The sequence below is a fragment of the Alosa alosa genome, chromosome 2, assembly GCF_017589495.1.
Source record: "Alosa alosa isolate M-15738 ecotype Scorff River chromosome 2, AALO_Geno_1.1, whole genome shotgun sequence".
Lineage (NCBI taxonomy): Eukaryota > Metazoa > Chordata > Actinopteri > Clupeiformes > Clupeidae > Alosa > Alosa alosa.
The window spans coordinates 18364526-18381996 of NC_063190.1; the positions used below are offsets into that span (position 1 = coordinate 18364526).

Consider the following 17471-nt stretch of genomic DNA (forward strand, 5'->3'; position numbering starts at 1 on the left):
CGATGGTCTATAAGCCTGCTGTCTGCCTCACTTGTTTTGTAATATTATCAACACGTGGTAAGCTAAGAATGTATCGGTTTGTATCTATATACACTCTTGTGATTGAAACAAAACATATTTAGGAAAATAAAACTTAGAAGGCCCCTTGATAATATTTATATTTACGGGCCAGTGTTGAATCAATTTATGACCTCCACTAAGGAGGTCTATGTTTTCAGTGCACTGTGTTTGTGTTTTCTGGTAAGGAGGATTACTCAAAAATTACTCGGCTGATTTACATGATACTTGGTGGAAAAGTGTTGTATGCCCCAAGGACGAACCCATAACATTTTGGACCAGATAATGAGTTCATCTGAATAAATCCTGTTAATCCCATAGAAATGTATTAAAACTCATGGAGTCATAGTCATGGAGCTACATTTCTCATCAAGACTCATGAAAACCAAAAAGGAAACTCTTATTAATCCTTACTTGAATCTATATGTGGGCCATAAGTGCATCAAAAGTTTTGACCATGTGATCACAGGAACCTAGTGTTTTTAAGAACACTGAAAAAACGAGTTTCCCCATGTGACTACTAAAAATAGCATGACAACAGAAATGGGCGTATCTCAGAAACTACATGGAGTTACATCAAATGTTCCATTGAATTCAGGAGAGGTTGAATTTTAAGTGTTAAGAATTTAAGTTTTACTTCAGTGTAGTCCTGCTATTTAACATGTCAAATGATTGCTGAACTTATGTTGTGTTAATCTCAACTTTGTCTACTAATAATGGCAGAATAAAAATGAGCAAACACGTTTTTGTTTTGTCATGTGTAGCCACTTGTTCCAAGAGGCATCACACCAATGTCATGTTATCGGCTAGAAAAAAAACAAAATAATAATAAAAAACTGTGGGGCCTTTCCTTAACATACTATTTTAGTTTTTATTCACATATGGTTAAGCACTTAGATGTAAGAAAAACATGAATTGTATCAGGCAGTATTTTTCCACTAATTGTATCTGCCAGTATTTTTTCACTTGTTTCAGTTAGTTTGTATGAGGGTGTACTTTTAGAAGCACAAACATATATAATATGTTTACAAACATAAACATCATATAGTGCAATTGCATATGCAGCAAAAGATTATATCAAGGGTATTTTCTACATAACATTTTGATACATTTTCTCCCAAAGAAACTCTTGGGGACATGGTCATGTCAATGAATATAGCTTTAGACACTTCCTAGACCTAACACAGGCCAGTGCCATGCACTGCTTGCCATAAATTCAGTCTTAAATCAAGGTCAGTACTGATGCGACGTTGGAATATTGTGCCCATGACACAAGCCAAGCATGCAGCCAAACATGAATCTAGCCATAAGTTAGGTTTTGTTTTACAGCACCTGAATCCTAGGTTATTGCCAGCTGTATTACTTACTAATTTCATTCTTTGGACAGTTAGAAGCTGGTGGCTTATATGTTCATGATTGTTCATATGTTATGTTCATGATATGTCATGTTTTTCTTTGTTGACCTTTACTTATTTCAAACCATGTAATCAGAATGTATCCAAAGTACATTATTGGTCACATTGGGGTCACAGAAATTTCCATTCCATTCCATTATAGACAGAATACCAGCTGAGATCAGTTGCATTGCTATTTTAATCAGGGCAGCAGTTTTCAGATTACATTATGTGCTTACATAATTGCAAAAGGGTTCTCCAATGTTTTCTCAGTTAGTCTTTTAAAATGATATCATATTAGTAAACAGAATGTGCCTTTGAAACATTGGATGAATGGTTGCTGATAATGGGCAATGTAGATATTGTATTAAAGATCAGCCCTTTCTTTCAACAGTCGAGAACCCCTTTTCAATTATGCAAACACATAATGTAATCTGAAAACTGCTGCCCTGATTAAAAAAACAATGCAACTGATCTCAGCTGGTATTCTGTCTATAATGGAGTAGACATTTCTAAATGACCCCAAACTTTTGACCGGTAGTGTAGTAATTATACAGTTTACCCTTGCAATGTCTCAATTGGACATTATACACTTCCTTGCAATTTGTTCACAGGGAAAGGTACTAGACAAGAACAGTCTTTCTTGATAACATTTCTCATGGGCTGACGTTGGGCACATGATTCAGGCAACAGAGAGAGTGAGAAAGCGAGAGCAGGAGAGGGAAGGAGAGAGAGAGCAAGAGAGAGAGGGAAGGAGGAAGAGGGAGAGAGACAGTGTTGTGTAAAGCATCATCGTTGCCTGGTGACAGTGTTTGCATAGACCTCTAAAATCTCTGACAGCAAGTTTAGTGCTCTTTCTTGCATTGCAACCTTGACAAATTCAATGACTAATCTATTTTTGTACTTTACCGCCCACATATTAACACTACATCTTGCCTTCAGTGCAGAAATCACCACAGTCTTACTATCCAACTCCTTACCTGAGAAATTATATTTCCATAAGCGCATCTTATCAACTGAGAGATTAACAAAAACATTAAGTAAAATAAGTCTAACCAAAGAAAGATCTGCATGATGACATGAACAACTTTTTTTAATTTCGGAAATGAAGGAAATCAAATTAGGGTATGATAGGGCTTTCTGATTCTGATTTACTTGTAATTAATACATTTGTGGTGAAATGTCATAAACATGGGCATGAATCCCATGAAAAATGTCACAATGATCTGTTTAGTTGCTCCTCCCTGTGGGAAAAACAGGTATTGCATGCCACATTTCCACTATTTTTAAAACATCTTTGGGATGTACATCTTTAAATGGGATATAAATCAAATTTCAATTTAAAAAAAATCATCAGGGATATCCATCTTATCGTTTATATATTTGTAATTGTACAGAAGTTAGCTGGTTTCTGTGAATTCCTCCGTGCCATCTTCACCAAATATCAAAAGTCTCCTTCTTTGACAGGTGACCTGGTAAAACAGATATAAAATTATGTGACTCTCTCTCTCTCTCTCAGACACACAAATACACACAAACATATAGACACACACACACACACACACACACACACACACACACACACACACACACACACACACACACACACACACACACACACACACAGAATAGTATAAGCTTTTTAAACTTACCTTCCCTTTTTCCCACAGCTGAGTTTTTTACCTATATTGGAACAGAGAAATGGAGACACACAGTGTTGAAAATTACATCACCAATTATTTTTGTTTTTTGCCTACTATTACCACCTGGCCATGGCCTGGTGTACACAATTTGTGTGAACATGATTTGATCATGTAATTGGTCATTAAAGGCAATGTAATGCCGCATTAATTTGTCTTAAGGGACTTTCTGTTGTTAATTGTAGCACATTTACACAGACACACATTTTGTATAGATACTCACTGAAAATGATGGCAATGCCTAGAACAAAAAGTACAGCTGCAAATATCAACCCTCCTCTTCTTATCAGCTCATAATCTTAGGAAAGAAAGAAACACATGTTCATCCATACAGATACGCACAAACACACACACACACACACACACACACACACACACACGCATGCACGCACGCACACACAAACATTCACAACAGAAGAGCCTGTAGGATTTGCATGGTCCAAAGCGGTCCAAAATGAAGCACAATCTACAGATGTTGTATCATAAACAGATGTTGTAAATCATAAACATTTATATAATTACAGTATATAATATTTAATGGTGGTAAAAAGAATCAGCTTCATCCATTAGGCTACAAGTTAATAATTACAAGTGGCTCCCATCGCAAGGCATATTATTTACCAAAATCATTTATATAATTGTTCAGGTTATAAGCTGCACATGGTAAATGCATAATTAAGTTATGAGAAGAACTCACCATACTGAAAGTCAGCATCTGGATCTCGAGCTGAATGGGGTGAGAACATGCCTAGTAAATTACAGTTCTTTGAAGCTGACATTTAGAGAAATCAGACACCCTCCACAAAGAAATGAGGTTACCATTGTTATGATGAATTTGCCCACTGGATAGGACAACACAATGTGAGACATTTTCATATTAACAAAGTCCACTGATAGAAACATGTACAGAAAAAAAAGCTGAACACAAACTGCATTATGTGGCAAATAAAGCAGAAATGAAAACAAGAAAAGAGGAAAAGGCTTTCAAATAATGTTACACACAATTTCAAACACAGGAAGAAATTATACAGAGAGAACAAGAAAGAAAGAAAGATCATTTTTACCTCCTCCCATTGTTAAGACTGAAGACTGTGTTACTGAACACCTTGTGACTGTTGAAATGAGAGAACAAGTTAGATCCAGTGATGTCCAAGGGTCAGTAGCTTTTTGGGGATATGTGGAGTAAGGAATGGGCGTCCGTCTGCTCCCTCCAATACTACCAGGCTGGACCTTCCTCCTCCTCCAATCATTGCTCACCTCTCAAGCTAATAACAACCCCCTCAACCCCTCTCTCTCTCACACATACACACACACACAGGTCACAATCCTAGGAAACTCACATTCTTCCTGTATATATAAGGAGAGACAGAGAGAGAGAGAGAGAGAGAGAGAGAGAGAGAGAGAGAGAGAGAGAGAGATCCCAGACCCACACCCGAATCACACACACACACACACACACACACACACACATTCCTCTCTGAATTCACACTTGACATACAACTAGCTCAATGTAGTGCAAACCCTGTGAAGCGCACAAGGTCATCGGAGGCTGTCAAAGACAAATCAACAGTGGGAGGCATGCAGGGCATAGATTCCCAAGGCCAGGGAGCCTTGAAGAGACAGCTACACTTTTTCCGAAGGCATACTTAAGAGAGGAAAGGTTACAAATAATGTTACAGCTCTTGAGGGCTCTATGGGCTTTTTAAACACATCCTTCCTCACCCTCACCCAGCTTGGTGTGCCTGGATTGCTCTCCATCATTGAATAATTCCTCGTCTTTCCCCCGTTTCCAAGAGCACATTTTTTGGATATACGCCTTTTGGATATACGCCATTTTTCCAAGCAACACATTTTTTGGATATACGCCTAATTCATCCTCTCGTCTGCTTTAAAACTTTAGCATTATATGAAAAATTTAACACAATCATTATGCTATACACTTGCTATCACACTGAAATATATATACTTAATTGCCCCCAGAACAGTTGCAGACCAGGTTGCCCAGAAACAATGAGTTCAAAAACACTTGCCTTAACTGCAGTGTAGTGTGCAGAGACTGTGGAGATTGTCTTAGCCAATGCTGTATTAATTAATTATAGATATGGGACACATGAATGAACCGAGTTCAATTCATGTTTAAGTGTAGCACCACTAGACATTATTATAAAAACCCAAGAGCAAATCTGGAGGCAAAGTAAAAACATTCTCATAAAAGAGAGATTTTGGGAGTGACTCCATAACAACACGATGTTTAGACTTTACCAACATATAGAAGGGTTACCATAGTGAACAGAGTGGATGGTAACAACTAAGTGACAGCTAAGCGTCAACACAAAACGCAGGACAATGAAACTGATAACATCAGAAGTAGGTTTTTCTTTTCTCCTAAGAAATGTGTCACTGTGTGTGTATGTTTGTGGATAGGTTCAGAGACTGAGATTACAGTAGCCAATTTGAGGCACTAAAAGAGAGCAGTCAGAACACACATAAACACACACAGACACACAGACGCACGCAGGCACATTTAGTTCTGGTCCAGTAAGTGGTTATGCTTTAATCGGTACCAATGTGTTGGAAACAACACAAACTGTGTTGTCCCTATCTGGACATACACACACACACACACACACACACACACACTACACATACCTCACCCTCAGGCTGTAGCTCCCTATACAATTTTCATCATTGCCGACTGGTAATGATCCATGTAGGTTATGAATCAGTGAATGATTGTTGAATCAGTGAGCAAGGAGCTTTAAAACTCCTGTGGTCTCTTGTTGCTTATTACATCGGTTAACATATCACTGATTATCATGACAAATCTCTGACCCCTCAGGGAATCTATCCTCTAACCCTAGCTATAACTGAAAACATTGCTTGCTTGTTTACAGAATGACAATGACAAGGACAATGGTGTTTTTTGTTATCTTAGATGATTCTTTGAGTAGTATTTGTGTCTGTCCTTCAAATTAGAGTTGAACGGGGCAACCTGCACGGGCCTTGACATTTCTCCAGGAGGTGAATAGGGTTATTCAGTGCCCTTTTAAGTCCTCATTTCTGTAAGTGACTTTGGATAAAAGTGTCTGCTAAATGAATAAATATAAATGTACCGGTAAATAGCCTAAATGATGCGGCAACTTGTAGGGTGTGGGTTATGATGCCATTTTCAATGAGTGGTATAACCTACTTTGAAACGGAAACGTCTTTGTGGACGCAGAATGGATTTGTTCCTAAAATCCGTATTAAAACAAATACTGTAGTGCAGACGTTGCCGTTAAGGGGTCTCATAGGCCTAATAATTTAGCTTATAGGCCGATGTAGGTTTCGTGTAGGCCTACAAGGTTAGGTAAGGGATTGGTTTGTCATACTGCCATGGGAAATAATAATATTAAATATCCATTGCTCGAAAAATATCCAATTAATATGGTTCATCCTGCTGTAAAACAAACATCTGTGTAGGTTATCTTTGCCATCAAGGCCACTAGGTGATTTAATCCAGCACAATATGTATAGCCTAAAGATGGCACTGGCAGATCGAAAGTGTCAAAGTTAGGCCTAGCAAAATTTCAACAAAATCAGATTTTGGGGCACATGATAGGCTAAAGATCGTGTGTATCCTATAAATAATGTCAAATCGAATATGTATCCATTTTCAAAACTTTATCAACCATCTCTGGTTAGGCCTAGCAAATTTTCAACTAAATCATATTGGGGCATATGAAATCTTAATGTCAAATAGACTAACGTCAAAATGTCAAAATACAATACGTAAATTAAAAAAAAAAAAAAAAAAATTCCTGTGGCTAAAATACGCTGAATTACTGATTATCTTGGCTGGCAGAAGCCAGAATTTCTTGAATTTCATCTGGGGATCAATAAAGTATCTATCTATCTATCTATCTAGACCAGCGTTTCTCAAACTGTGGCGCGACCCACTATGGGTCGCGGAGACATAACAGGTGGGGTGTGAACTGATGTGAAAAACAGGAGTTTCTTTTTTATTTTATTTTTTATCTGTAGCCTAGGCCTAGGTAGCACCCGATGTGCAATGGATGCACTGTGTTATTCATAGGGAAGCGCTCGTGTCAAGGCAGCTTAGTCCTGAATGAGATTTTGAACAAGGTTGTGAGAGTAGTGAATTTCATCAAGACCCGGCCCTTAAAAGCGCGTCTGTTCTCCGCACTTTGCGAGGAGATGGGAGCACAGCTGTAGCCTAGGCTACTGTTCTGAGGCAAGGTGGCTTTCCCGAGGTGAAGTGCTGTCGCGCATGTTTGAGCTCCGTGTCGCCTCTTCTTGGAGGAAGAGCGCATACGAATCTGCAAGCACGTTCACTAATGAATAGTTCTTGATGAAGCTGGCCTATTTTAGCGATATATTTGGAAAGCTCAATGAGTTAAATCTCCAGTTCCAAGGCAAAGACAAGCACCTACCTCACCTAGCAGATTACTGCATTCACCAAAAAACTTGAGGTATGGGACAGGCGCCTTGATCGCGACAGTATTAAGGCATTAATACTGTCGCGATCAAGGCGCCTGTCCCATAGGCTACCTCAAGTTTTTTGGTGAATGCAGTAATCTTATCTGCTAAAATTAGATTAAGGCTTTGACAATCTGAGTGAAATCGCTGAAACGTGTGATTCGGGAGCCTCTTGTGATCCCATGTTTTAAACAGTAGGCCTACATCACATCCCTGCAAAGTTTATTTCAAAAATATTTCCCAACCAGCAGTGCTCAGTATGACTGGATTATGGATCCATTTAATGCAGCAGGCTATTTCATTGATTATACCATATTGTACAATGCTGTACTATATTGGCCTGTGCTTGCTAATATGTTGCTGGAAAACAGAAATATGTGTGTTTAATTTACAGTGGCACATTATGTAGGCTAGGCTATTTATTTATTATATCTGCAGCACCAGCTGATTTTAACTCTGCTGAAGAGGATATATTTAGAACTTATTTCTAAATAAATAAATTTGACAATTTTAAGCTTGATCTACCACTTTCTTAGAGCGATGATGGACAGGTGGGGCTCAAAAATGCCCCCTTGATCAAAGTGGGGAATGAAAGAAAAAGTTTGAGAACCACTGATCTAGACGGACTTCCTACAAAGTGGTCTGGCAACCAAAGAGACTACGCATGCGCACAAGCATCAGACAAGCGCGCCAGACCAAACTAAGTCACTTTGTGTTCTATCGGTCTATGATTTCATCAACGTGAAGGTAAGTAAGCTATCTTGTAACTTTAGAGCGGTGATGTGTATAGCACTAGGCCTACACACACGTCTGCGATATAACGTCTCATGTTATTAATTTAATTTATTATTAGACACTTTAACTTCAATAGCCTACCACAGCCAACTTCAGACAAACACATCTGTGCTAGCGCGTAGTTTAGCCTAGAATCTACTTAGCTAACGTGTTCCCCTCTTATTCCCCCCTTACTTTAACACGTTAACGTGAATCACCCAAACGTGAACGTTACCTGGAACAACATGTCGCTCACAAGGCTGCTGAAAAACAGAAATGAAGAAAGAAAACAGAATGTTGCGTCCACGAGCAGTGCTTGGTGAAATCGGCGGTGGAAACAAATTGGTAACTCCAACTTGGCAGAAAGTAAGTTAAACGGAAACCCCACCCTAAATCATAGTGAAACTGTTCAAACTGACTGATGTGCGTGTTTTTTTCTTTTACTGTCTATGGTTTTACGTTTTTACATAGATGAAGTATCGCTGCGCTGTCTAACAACAAAATCTCCCGCCAGCTTCCTGTTTCACATCTTTTCCTACATTACCCAAAGTTCCTGCAAATGTCAACATAAGGCGCGCTGCAATCTTGACTTTTGGGTCTCTTTAGCGTCTCGAAAAGTATAATAGAGTGTTTCTCAAACTTTTTCAGACCAAGGACCACTTAAACCATTGTGTCAAGTGAAGGACCAATAAAAAAAAAAAAAACAGTAGACCTATTTCAAAAGTATATTACAGTACTTTGCTTATTGCAGGGCTCTCAAGTTTTGAGGACAGGCAAGAGTGACATTCCCCGTCGACAATCAATTGATTGCCAGTATGCATTTTGGATAACCCAAAGGGGAGTTTTCATAGGGCATTTTACCAAATGCATGAGCATACCTTGGCAAATAATGGTCTAAAGTACTCATGTTGTCATTCTATATTGATCTACTTTTGCACACAGCATGACAAGACCTAATGCTAGGACTCAAGTCATATCAAGTCAAGACCTAGAGGGCTGAAATGTGGTCAGTTCAAAGATGCTTGTTATCCGGTAGAAAAATAAAAGAATAATCTAGCCTTTGTAACTTTGTGACAGTACATCACACAGTTATTCTAATAGTTTTTCCAACAGTGTCTCAGCTTTCCAAAAAGAGAGCAGGCGTTTGATTATTGGCTAAAGTATGTAGGAGCAATGCCCTCCTAAGTCAAAATGGGGCAAAAGTATAATTTATAATTGCTCAGATTTGCAAAAGAAATGATTTGACACATGGCACTGACAATTCAATAATGGGCCTTTTCACCACCTCTCCTCTGAGCATCCACTAACCTGGACCTTTTAGGGGGCTTTCCTCTCAGGGTGAATGAGAGGATGCTTAATTGCTTTTTACCCGACATTTTTGAATACAGATGCAACGATTAATGCATCTATGGCCAGGATATAATTATATAATATGACGTGATTTTAAAAGTGACCTATAACAATAGGCTATGCAATACACTTTAATTTGTTTAGTGCTAATAAAATGATTAAGCCTATTTGGAGAGAGAGATGTTTAGAATGTGACAATATGTCAGTCATCGCGGTGAACGAAAAGTATGACTAGGCATAGGCTACTTGTTCTGAGCAAGTGTTGTCAATGAACAGGCTGTGAAACTGTTGGCTAAGTTACAGACAGTCATGAACAACTGATGCTAATTATCTGGGAAACATTCTCTATAGCAGCAGTCACGTTGTCATTGTTTGTGTCAAACAAGTTGTGGATTTGTTGTAACATTAAAAGATGACTTACTCTGTGCTGAAACCATGAACTGATGCTCGAAGCTCCAAGGTGAACGAAACTTGGAAGAAGTAGGTAACAGGTTCACGTTCAATAATTCACGTTCAACAATTCCAGGATACGCGTTTTTCATTGGTTGTTGCGTTAAATCTTACCCAGATTGATTCCTGCCGGTTCCCAGAGCGTGGCCAGAGACATTTTGGGCGCTGCCTCAGCATATTAAATATATAAATAGTTTTTCTGCGTGAGAAATACAATGTGTGGTGGGAGAGCGTGACAAAAGACTGAAATGAGTGACTGTCACGCTCAATGCGTGACACTTGAGAGCCCTGTTATTGTATTTGCACCTTGCTTGTGTCAGATGATTTAAACTGGCCTAGCTTACATAGGCAGTGTTGCAGAACTGTTTGGATTTACATTTACATCATTTAAGTTGGTTCAATATTGCAAAAAACTCATCTATATTATATTTGACCACGTTTACTCACGGACCACTTGGGATAGCTTGCGGACCACCAGTGGTCCCCGGATCACAATTTGAGAAACACTGTATTATTTATTTGTTTATCAAAACGACACAAAATGGACCATGGATGGATCCCAATGGACCTTTTTTCACAGTAGCCATTTTGACATGCCCAGGCGTTATTCATTTAGAAGTTGATGTAATGCCATCGGTGACTTCTGTGCAATGTCTTTAGGGTGGTGTGGAGAAAAAGAAAGAAGTGGCTAATAAAAGACACGCTGAGTGGGATGTCACTCAACCTGATATCAAGAAGGAGCAACCAGAGGTAAGTTCCAGGCTGTTTTTTGGTGATCGTAATCTACAGATTACAATCTGTGATGCAAGTGATCTGAATGAAATTGGGACAGATGCTGTGTAGAATGCGAACAAAACAGAATGGAATGCTTTGGAATGTTTTTTTAAAACATGTAAACCATATATTTTTGAATTGTTGAAACAGGAATTTCAGTGTTTTCTGAAACAGGAATTAGTAGCATTTGATATTTTGTCCATGACATGGACTCTTTTTGCTACTATGGTTTTACATCACTTTCAGATTATCACATTCTGTTTTTATTTACATTTAACACAGTGTCCCAAACGTTTTTTAGAAACGTTGTATTCTGATTTTGCTCACTTGCATAGACTAGATATTAGATTAGAAGTTAGATTAGAGACTACAACAAGATAGGTTTGATGGCATTAATGAAAAAACAACATAAAACAATCTGGTTGCTACTTCATTTCAGCTATCAGCATATTCAGTGCCTTTCTCTGACGTATCAACACAAACACTACTTTCTGAGTCGGATATCAAAGTTGAGCGGTAAGTTTTCATGTGTTAAAGCTAGTGATGCACGATATATCGGCCGCCGATATAATATCGGCCGATATGGTCATTTTTTTACACATCGGTATCGGTCCGATGTCAAAATAGGGCCGATGTGAACAGGCCGATAATCATTCCTGTGTATTTGACGTGTGTGTAGCGATCCAAGCGTGTTATCTGTCTACACTGAATCCGTTAAATATGACTTTCTATTGCATCATATTTCTTATTTAAAATAGCAGGGCAACAAGACTGACAGAAAGACGACACTGGGCATCTGACAAAAGTTATTTCAAAACGTTGTGTTGTATTGCGCTGCTCGCATTGCTTGCAGTCAAGTTGATGGCTGGCTTGCATGTCATGTCACGCCTAGCACTACATCTCTCATAGGCTAAATATAACTGTGTATCAGGCAGAATGTAGTTATATGGTCGTAATAGGAATTTAATAGGGCTGTAACGATATGCGATTCAAAACTGAAATCGCCAACACTCATATCCACAAACCTGTGTCAGCGGTGTGAAAAGGCAGAACCGACACACCCTTTCTAGTGTCTAGCAGTGCTTTGCAGCTTATCGCGACGCAGAAACAACACACATCTCCCGCTTTACTTGGCGGTAGCCTACGTTGCTTTCATTGTAGACTTTTACCAAACAGTATAACCCCCCTGTTAACCTTTCCTGCTTTGTTTCAGACCGTAGTCAGAAACGCAGGGGAGGATCGTTATTCGAGGGCCGATGTTATAAGATAGAATAACGTCGGGGTCCCGGTCCCATTTCTGATGAGCAAAATACACGAGCTGAACTTTATGGAGTTTTATTTCGGACAGTAACACCGCCACACTGTGTACAGACTCCAACTTGAACTTCCACACTCTCTGCTCCAGTCGCATACATACACTTCCTCACTCTATCTCCCTCCTTCCCAGCTTCCCACACACACACACACACACACACGGAGCTCTCTTAAAGGAGCAAGAACACCATTTTACAACACTCCTCTCTTTGCCCTCTCTTCCCTCCACTCAATGGACCGCGCCGACTTCGGCCAACGCAATCCAAATAAAACATTACAATCGTTGAAAGCAAGGACTCATAGAAGACGACTAGCTAAATTACTATTAAATCTGCTTAGCAACATTAGCATACTGCACATATTTGTTTAAAACTCTTGGTTTCAAGTTGACTGATCATCTCAATACCAATGTTTCCCAAAAGTGCCTGTACCAAGGGAAAACAAGTATTACCTTTAAACTTAAACACACATGGGGAAACTGAACAGTCCAATCAGTAGACTATGACAAGCTAGCCAACTATGCTACTATGGTACTTTGTTTACAATATTTCCAGGCTTCAACCACACAGCTGAATTAAAGAGGGAGAGTTGTAATATAAATAGTAGGCCTATAGTGTGCCATACCTATAGGCTAATCTGCATAAAGTGCTGTCATAAATATCAGACATTCAGTATTCTCTCTTTTTATATCAGGATATAAAATAATACAGATATATTCTATTTTGGAAAATAGCTCTTTATTTGATTATCATAAGAATGTGTTTTCTATACAGATATATCGACATCGGTAAATATCGGTATCGGCCATAACAGCAAAATTAATATCGGTTATCGGTATCGGCCACAATTTTCACATCGGTGCATCACTAGTTAAAGCTTTTACACCACATAAAGGTTATGTGGCTTTCCACCACACTCTTATAATGTTACTGTTAATACCATAGACTGTAAAAACACTGCACATATCTGTACATATTGTTCATACTGCACATCCATATTTATTTTGCTCTTATATTGTTACTGTTAAAAAACTGCACATATTCTTACTATAAACCCCATACCACTTGCTTAACTGTATACTGTCTACACTGTGCTGTGATGTACTGTTTATACTGCACTACCTTTTTACTGCTTCTTTTGAGCTTTTGTCTAGACGATAACTGCATTTTGTTGTACTCACACAAGGCACAATGAAGTTGAATCTAATCTTGTCTAATCTATAAACACTATTTGGCGCCAATGTGCTAAAATGCTTTGTGTGATGCTGCAGTTGTATGGCCAGAAAACAGCATTCAAATGTGATGTGGAATATTAGTAGCCTGGCCCCGCCCATTTAGATCTTCTTTCAGGGAGATCTAGTCTAGAACACCATAGTTCATAACCGTTTCCCTCAGACAAGAAAAATGTCAGGCCAATCAGCTACGAGAGGGGAGGACAAAACCGAAACGTATTCAATAAACAGTAACAGCAACACCTGCAAACATCAAAAAATGCTGTTGGAAAAATGCAGATTTTTTTTTTAATTATTTACAGCAAAGTTAGACCCATGTACATTGTTTCCTGACTGTTGATGCTGTTTATTGTCAGTTTGTAAAGTTTAGACGAAGTAGGAAATAACATTGAGAATCTTTGATTAATGTGATTTGTAAGGATGGACCAATCATTTCAAAGTTGGTGCCCATTGCGATGCAAGTGTTGGAAACAAATCCCAATCATGAGTCACCAGACTCTATTCACTTTGTGAATAAATTTGGATTTTCCCAGGCTAGAATATTGGTATTGTCTTAAATATTAGTTGGTCCAGTGACTTCTCATTGATTCAGTTCTGAGAGCCCAAAAACATTCTAGATGTCCACTGTTCAATCTTATATCATTCATCACAGATGCAGTGCCAATTATTTACTACGATTCCATGCACACTATATTCAAATTAAGGACCATATTCTGGTTTTGGCAATGTCAGAATAAGATGTGTCCAGGTGTAGCAGAAACGGAATATTCCCGTTTACATGTTAATCAGCTCTGTCCCTGAATTTCGTTCATGACCGCAAGATAGGTGAATTTGGCCAGAATAGAGCTGCTATTGTTTCACATCTTATCATAATTTAATCAAAATATTGTCAATATTCCGAATAAAACCGGAATATGGTGTGCATTGAACATAGGCAACAATATCAAGTCAGTCCACCCAGCCACATTCTAGATGTTGACCGCTGGTCTCCTTCCAAGCCACTTCTGGGAGCTGGAACGAATTAAGCATTTCTATTCTCTGTGGACGTATTTGAGCTATTGGTATACAGTGTTTCCCACAGAATTGAATTATATCTGTAGTGGTAGATTTGCAGAATTAACTTGAATGCAACAGTTTTTAACAAATTAGCGCAGCGTGGTTATGATGCAGATTTAAGCGGTTTAGCCAGTCGCCTTTATGTCAACAACTGCAGGACTTTTTTTTATTTATTTATTTTTTATTTATTTTTTTACTTGCAGGTAGGTTTGTTGAGCGACAAGGGGAGGCTGCGCAAAAGGTGCACATAGCTCTACAATGAACTAATTCCATCCAATTTAAATAGTACGACATGGAAAATCATTGTGTGGTGGTCAATGTTGATATTGTGGTGGGCCGCCACAAATAAGTCAATGTATGGGAAACACTGGTATATCACAGCCTGGTTTATTTTTCTTGTTTTGCTCTGCAGGACAGACCATGATGAATTAGCCTGGATGACTGGTGATGTGGCTCAATGTAAGTTGAAAATGTATGTGCTTTGTTGGTGTTGAGACAGTAGACAGGATCAGGAGTTGGATGTGGGCACCTAAAATTGCATGTTCTGCCTACACAGTGGCCACAATTGTGAAGTCGTTTTATGAAGTTAGGTGTGGATCACTGAGCGTTTGCTGCAACAATTACCTTTTACTATAAATAGAACTACCTACGCCAAACGTGATGGAGACGCATACAATAGGAAAAATGAGACTGGTTCTTCTAAATTATTTTTACGTTCCGTGAACGGAACGCTTCAGTTACGTGTCTGAAGTAGTCTGCCTGTAAGATTATGCTAAAACATGTTTTCTAAGTGTGACCAGTGATGATAAGCTTCACAACGTTGATTATTTGCCTTTAACAGTAACTTTATTTTATTGCTACTTTATTGTGATGAATAATGACTGAGCTCAGTGTCCTGTACTGTATTCTCTCTTAAATTTGCGCATGCCCAACAATTTAAGTCATTGATGTAGTATATTTATATATTTACAAAATTAGCAAGTATCCTAATATATGACTGGGTACAACTGGTGTGTGGAACTGTCCTCAACATGGTTTGTCCATATCTTACGATTGAGCCACTTGCTCCAATAACCAAATCTGTATCTAATGTGTTTGGCACAGACTCCTGCAAGCTCACCTTGGACTTGCACACCGTACACCCACACATCAGTCTGTCTGAGGCGAACACCAAGGCAGTGTTTGAGTCGGACGCGCAGCCGCACCCTGACCGCCCCGAGAGATTTGACATGTGGCCACAGGTGTTGTGCAGAGAGGGCCTGAGTGACGGCCGTTTCTGTTGGGAGGTGAGATGGGACAGGTATGCCGCCATTGGCGTCGCCTATAAAAGCATCTCCAGGAAAGGAAAGGATGTGGACTGCGGTCTTGGCTTCACCAAGAAGTCCTGGAGCTTGCTGTGTGAAGAGAAGAGGTACTTTGCCTGGCATAACAACTACCGAACCTCCATTACTGAGCAGCCGGGTCACTCCAGGAGGATCCGAGTGTGTCTGGACTGGCAAGCAGGTGCCTTGACCTTCTACAAGGTCGTCCAAGACACACTGATACACCTGCACACATATCGTGCCATGTTCAGTGAGCCGGTCTACCCAACGTTCAGATTCTACTACTTTGGCAAGTTTGGCTCGTCAGTGGCCTTCTTACCAAAAGAAATAGAATAGCAATACGCCAAGTCATGCCATGAGACTAGTATTTATATTTAACTTTTTTAAATAGGTGACCTGGGAAAACCCATCACATGGTGAAATCAAAAATCCTTGATTTCTGCTCCGTTTCAACCCTCTCTGGTGAAATTTCACCAAATTCTGATACCATCCTAGCAACATCCTGGATACCGTCCCTTAGCGACATTCTGAAAACCATCCTCTAGTAAAAATCCTGGCTGTTGCAAGGATGGTATCAGAAACATAAGTTGGTGAAATGTCACCATGTGATGGTTTTTCGCAGATCCCATCACATATATGGAATATGGATAGTGCATGCGTGAACATTAAAGCCCAGCGCACACCAAGCTGATGGTCAGATGGTTGATAATGTTGGACTGGGACAATATTATGTCAAGATGAACACTCACATGTGTGAATTGTAGTGATCCATGGCAGAATAAGTTAACATGGCTTATTAAAGTGTTCAGGCGTGAGTTGGTTAACTTTAGATTTCCAAAAATGCAATTAGACTAATATATCTGATGGCTTCAGGCACAGAAATGTTAATTTCTTTAAGCCCTGTATTAATAGTATTAATATTATGTAATATTATGTTGAGATGAATACTCAGATGTGTGAATGGTAGTGATCCATGGCAGAATAAGTCTTCTGATAAAAATAATACTGTGATGATGTACGAACCAATCCTTCAGCTTCCAGACCAGATGACTGTATTTTGCGTGTGGATATCGTACCCAAGGGGAGGACTCCTACAATAGTCACAAACATTTGCAAGACCTGGTGAAATTGGTCATATCTGTAGGCAGCTATATATGTTTGTATGCAATTTCTTATTTTTATTGAATTTATTTAACACTTATTGCATTACCAGTATGATCTGAAAGTACTTAATGGTTAGAATGGTTTGCAGTGTGTACTACCTCATGTTATTTACACTGGCTTCAAAATAAAGGATACATTGACATTTAATTTGTTCCCTGTCCTATTGTTAAGAGATACTAGTGATGCTACTTTCAAATTCTTTCATATTAACACAAACATGCACATCACACGTTTTTGGAAAAAGAAAAAAAACGCACTAATACAACTCTATGTTTAATACTGTGCAGGGCATGTCTTTTTTGGATTTTAACTTGTTTATTCCATAGACTGTAAAAAATAGTATTTTTTTTCCCCTATGGAAAGAGAGATGGGGCAAAGACTGTACGACCTACTGTCTATGTAAAAG

At 39.0% G+C, this 17471-nt stretch overlaps 1 protein-coding gene and 1 long non-coding RNA gene across 2 annotated transcripts; one reads left to right on the forward strand and one right to left on the reverse strand.

Moving 5' to 3' along the window:
• Positions 1–3372: 3372 nt before the first annotated feature.
• On the reverse strand, positions 3373–4433 carry LOC125291282. Its single transcript, XR_007192960.1, has 3 exons — positions 4216–4433; positions 3849–3878; positions 3373–3449 (listed from the first exon to the last, which is right to left on the reverse strand). It is a non-coding gene; the product is annotated as an uncharacterized LOC125291282 (long non-coding RNA).
• Positions 4434–8288: 3855 nt separating this feature from the next.
• Positions 8289–17212, forward strand: LOC125291281 (stonustoxin subunit beta-like). The gene is made up of 6 exons (XM_048237960.1): positions 8289–8377; positions 8664–8770; positions 10865–10954; positions 11418–11494; positions 14992–15038; positions 15684–17212. The coding sequence occupies exons 2-6, from the start codon at positions 8681–8683 to the stop codon at positions 16235–16237; spliced, it is 858 nt and encodes a 285-aa protein (XP_048093917.1). The 5' UTR covers positions 8289–8377; positions 8664–8680; the 3' UTR covers positions 16238–17212.
• The last annotated feature ends 259 nt before the right edge of the window (positions 17213–17471 follow it).

What these genes read in the sequence shown, in the direction of transcription:
- LOC125291281 (XM_048237960.1), top strand. Translation starts at nt 8,681, where the DNA reads ATGAAGAAAGAAAACAGAATGTTGCGTCCACGAGCAGTGCTTGGTGAA. An exon ending in TCGGATATCAAAGTTGAGCG is followed by an intron (nt 11,495 to 14,991) that starts GTAAGTTTTCAT and finishes TTTGCTCTGCAG; the next exon opens with GACAGACCATGATGAATTAG. An exon ending in GACTGGTGATGTGGCTCAAT is followed by an intron (nt 15,039 to 15,683) that starts GTAAGTTGAAAA and finishes TGTTTGGCACAG; the next exon opens with ACTCCTGCAAGCTCACCTTG.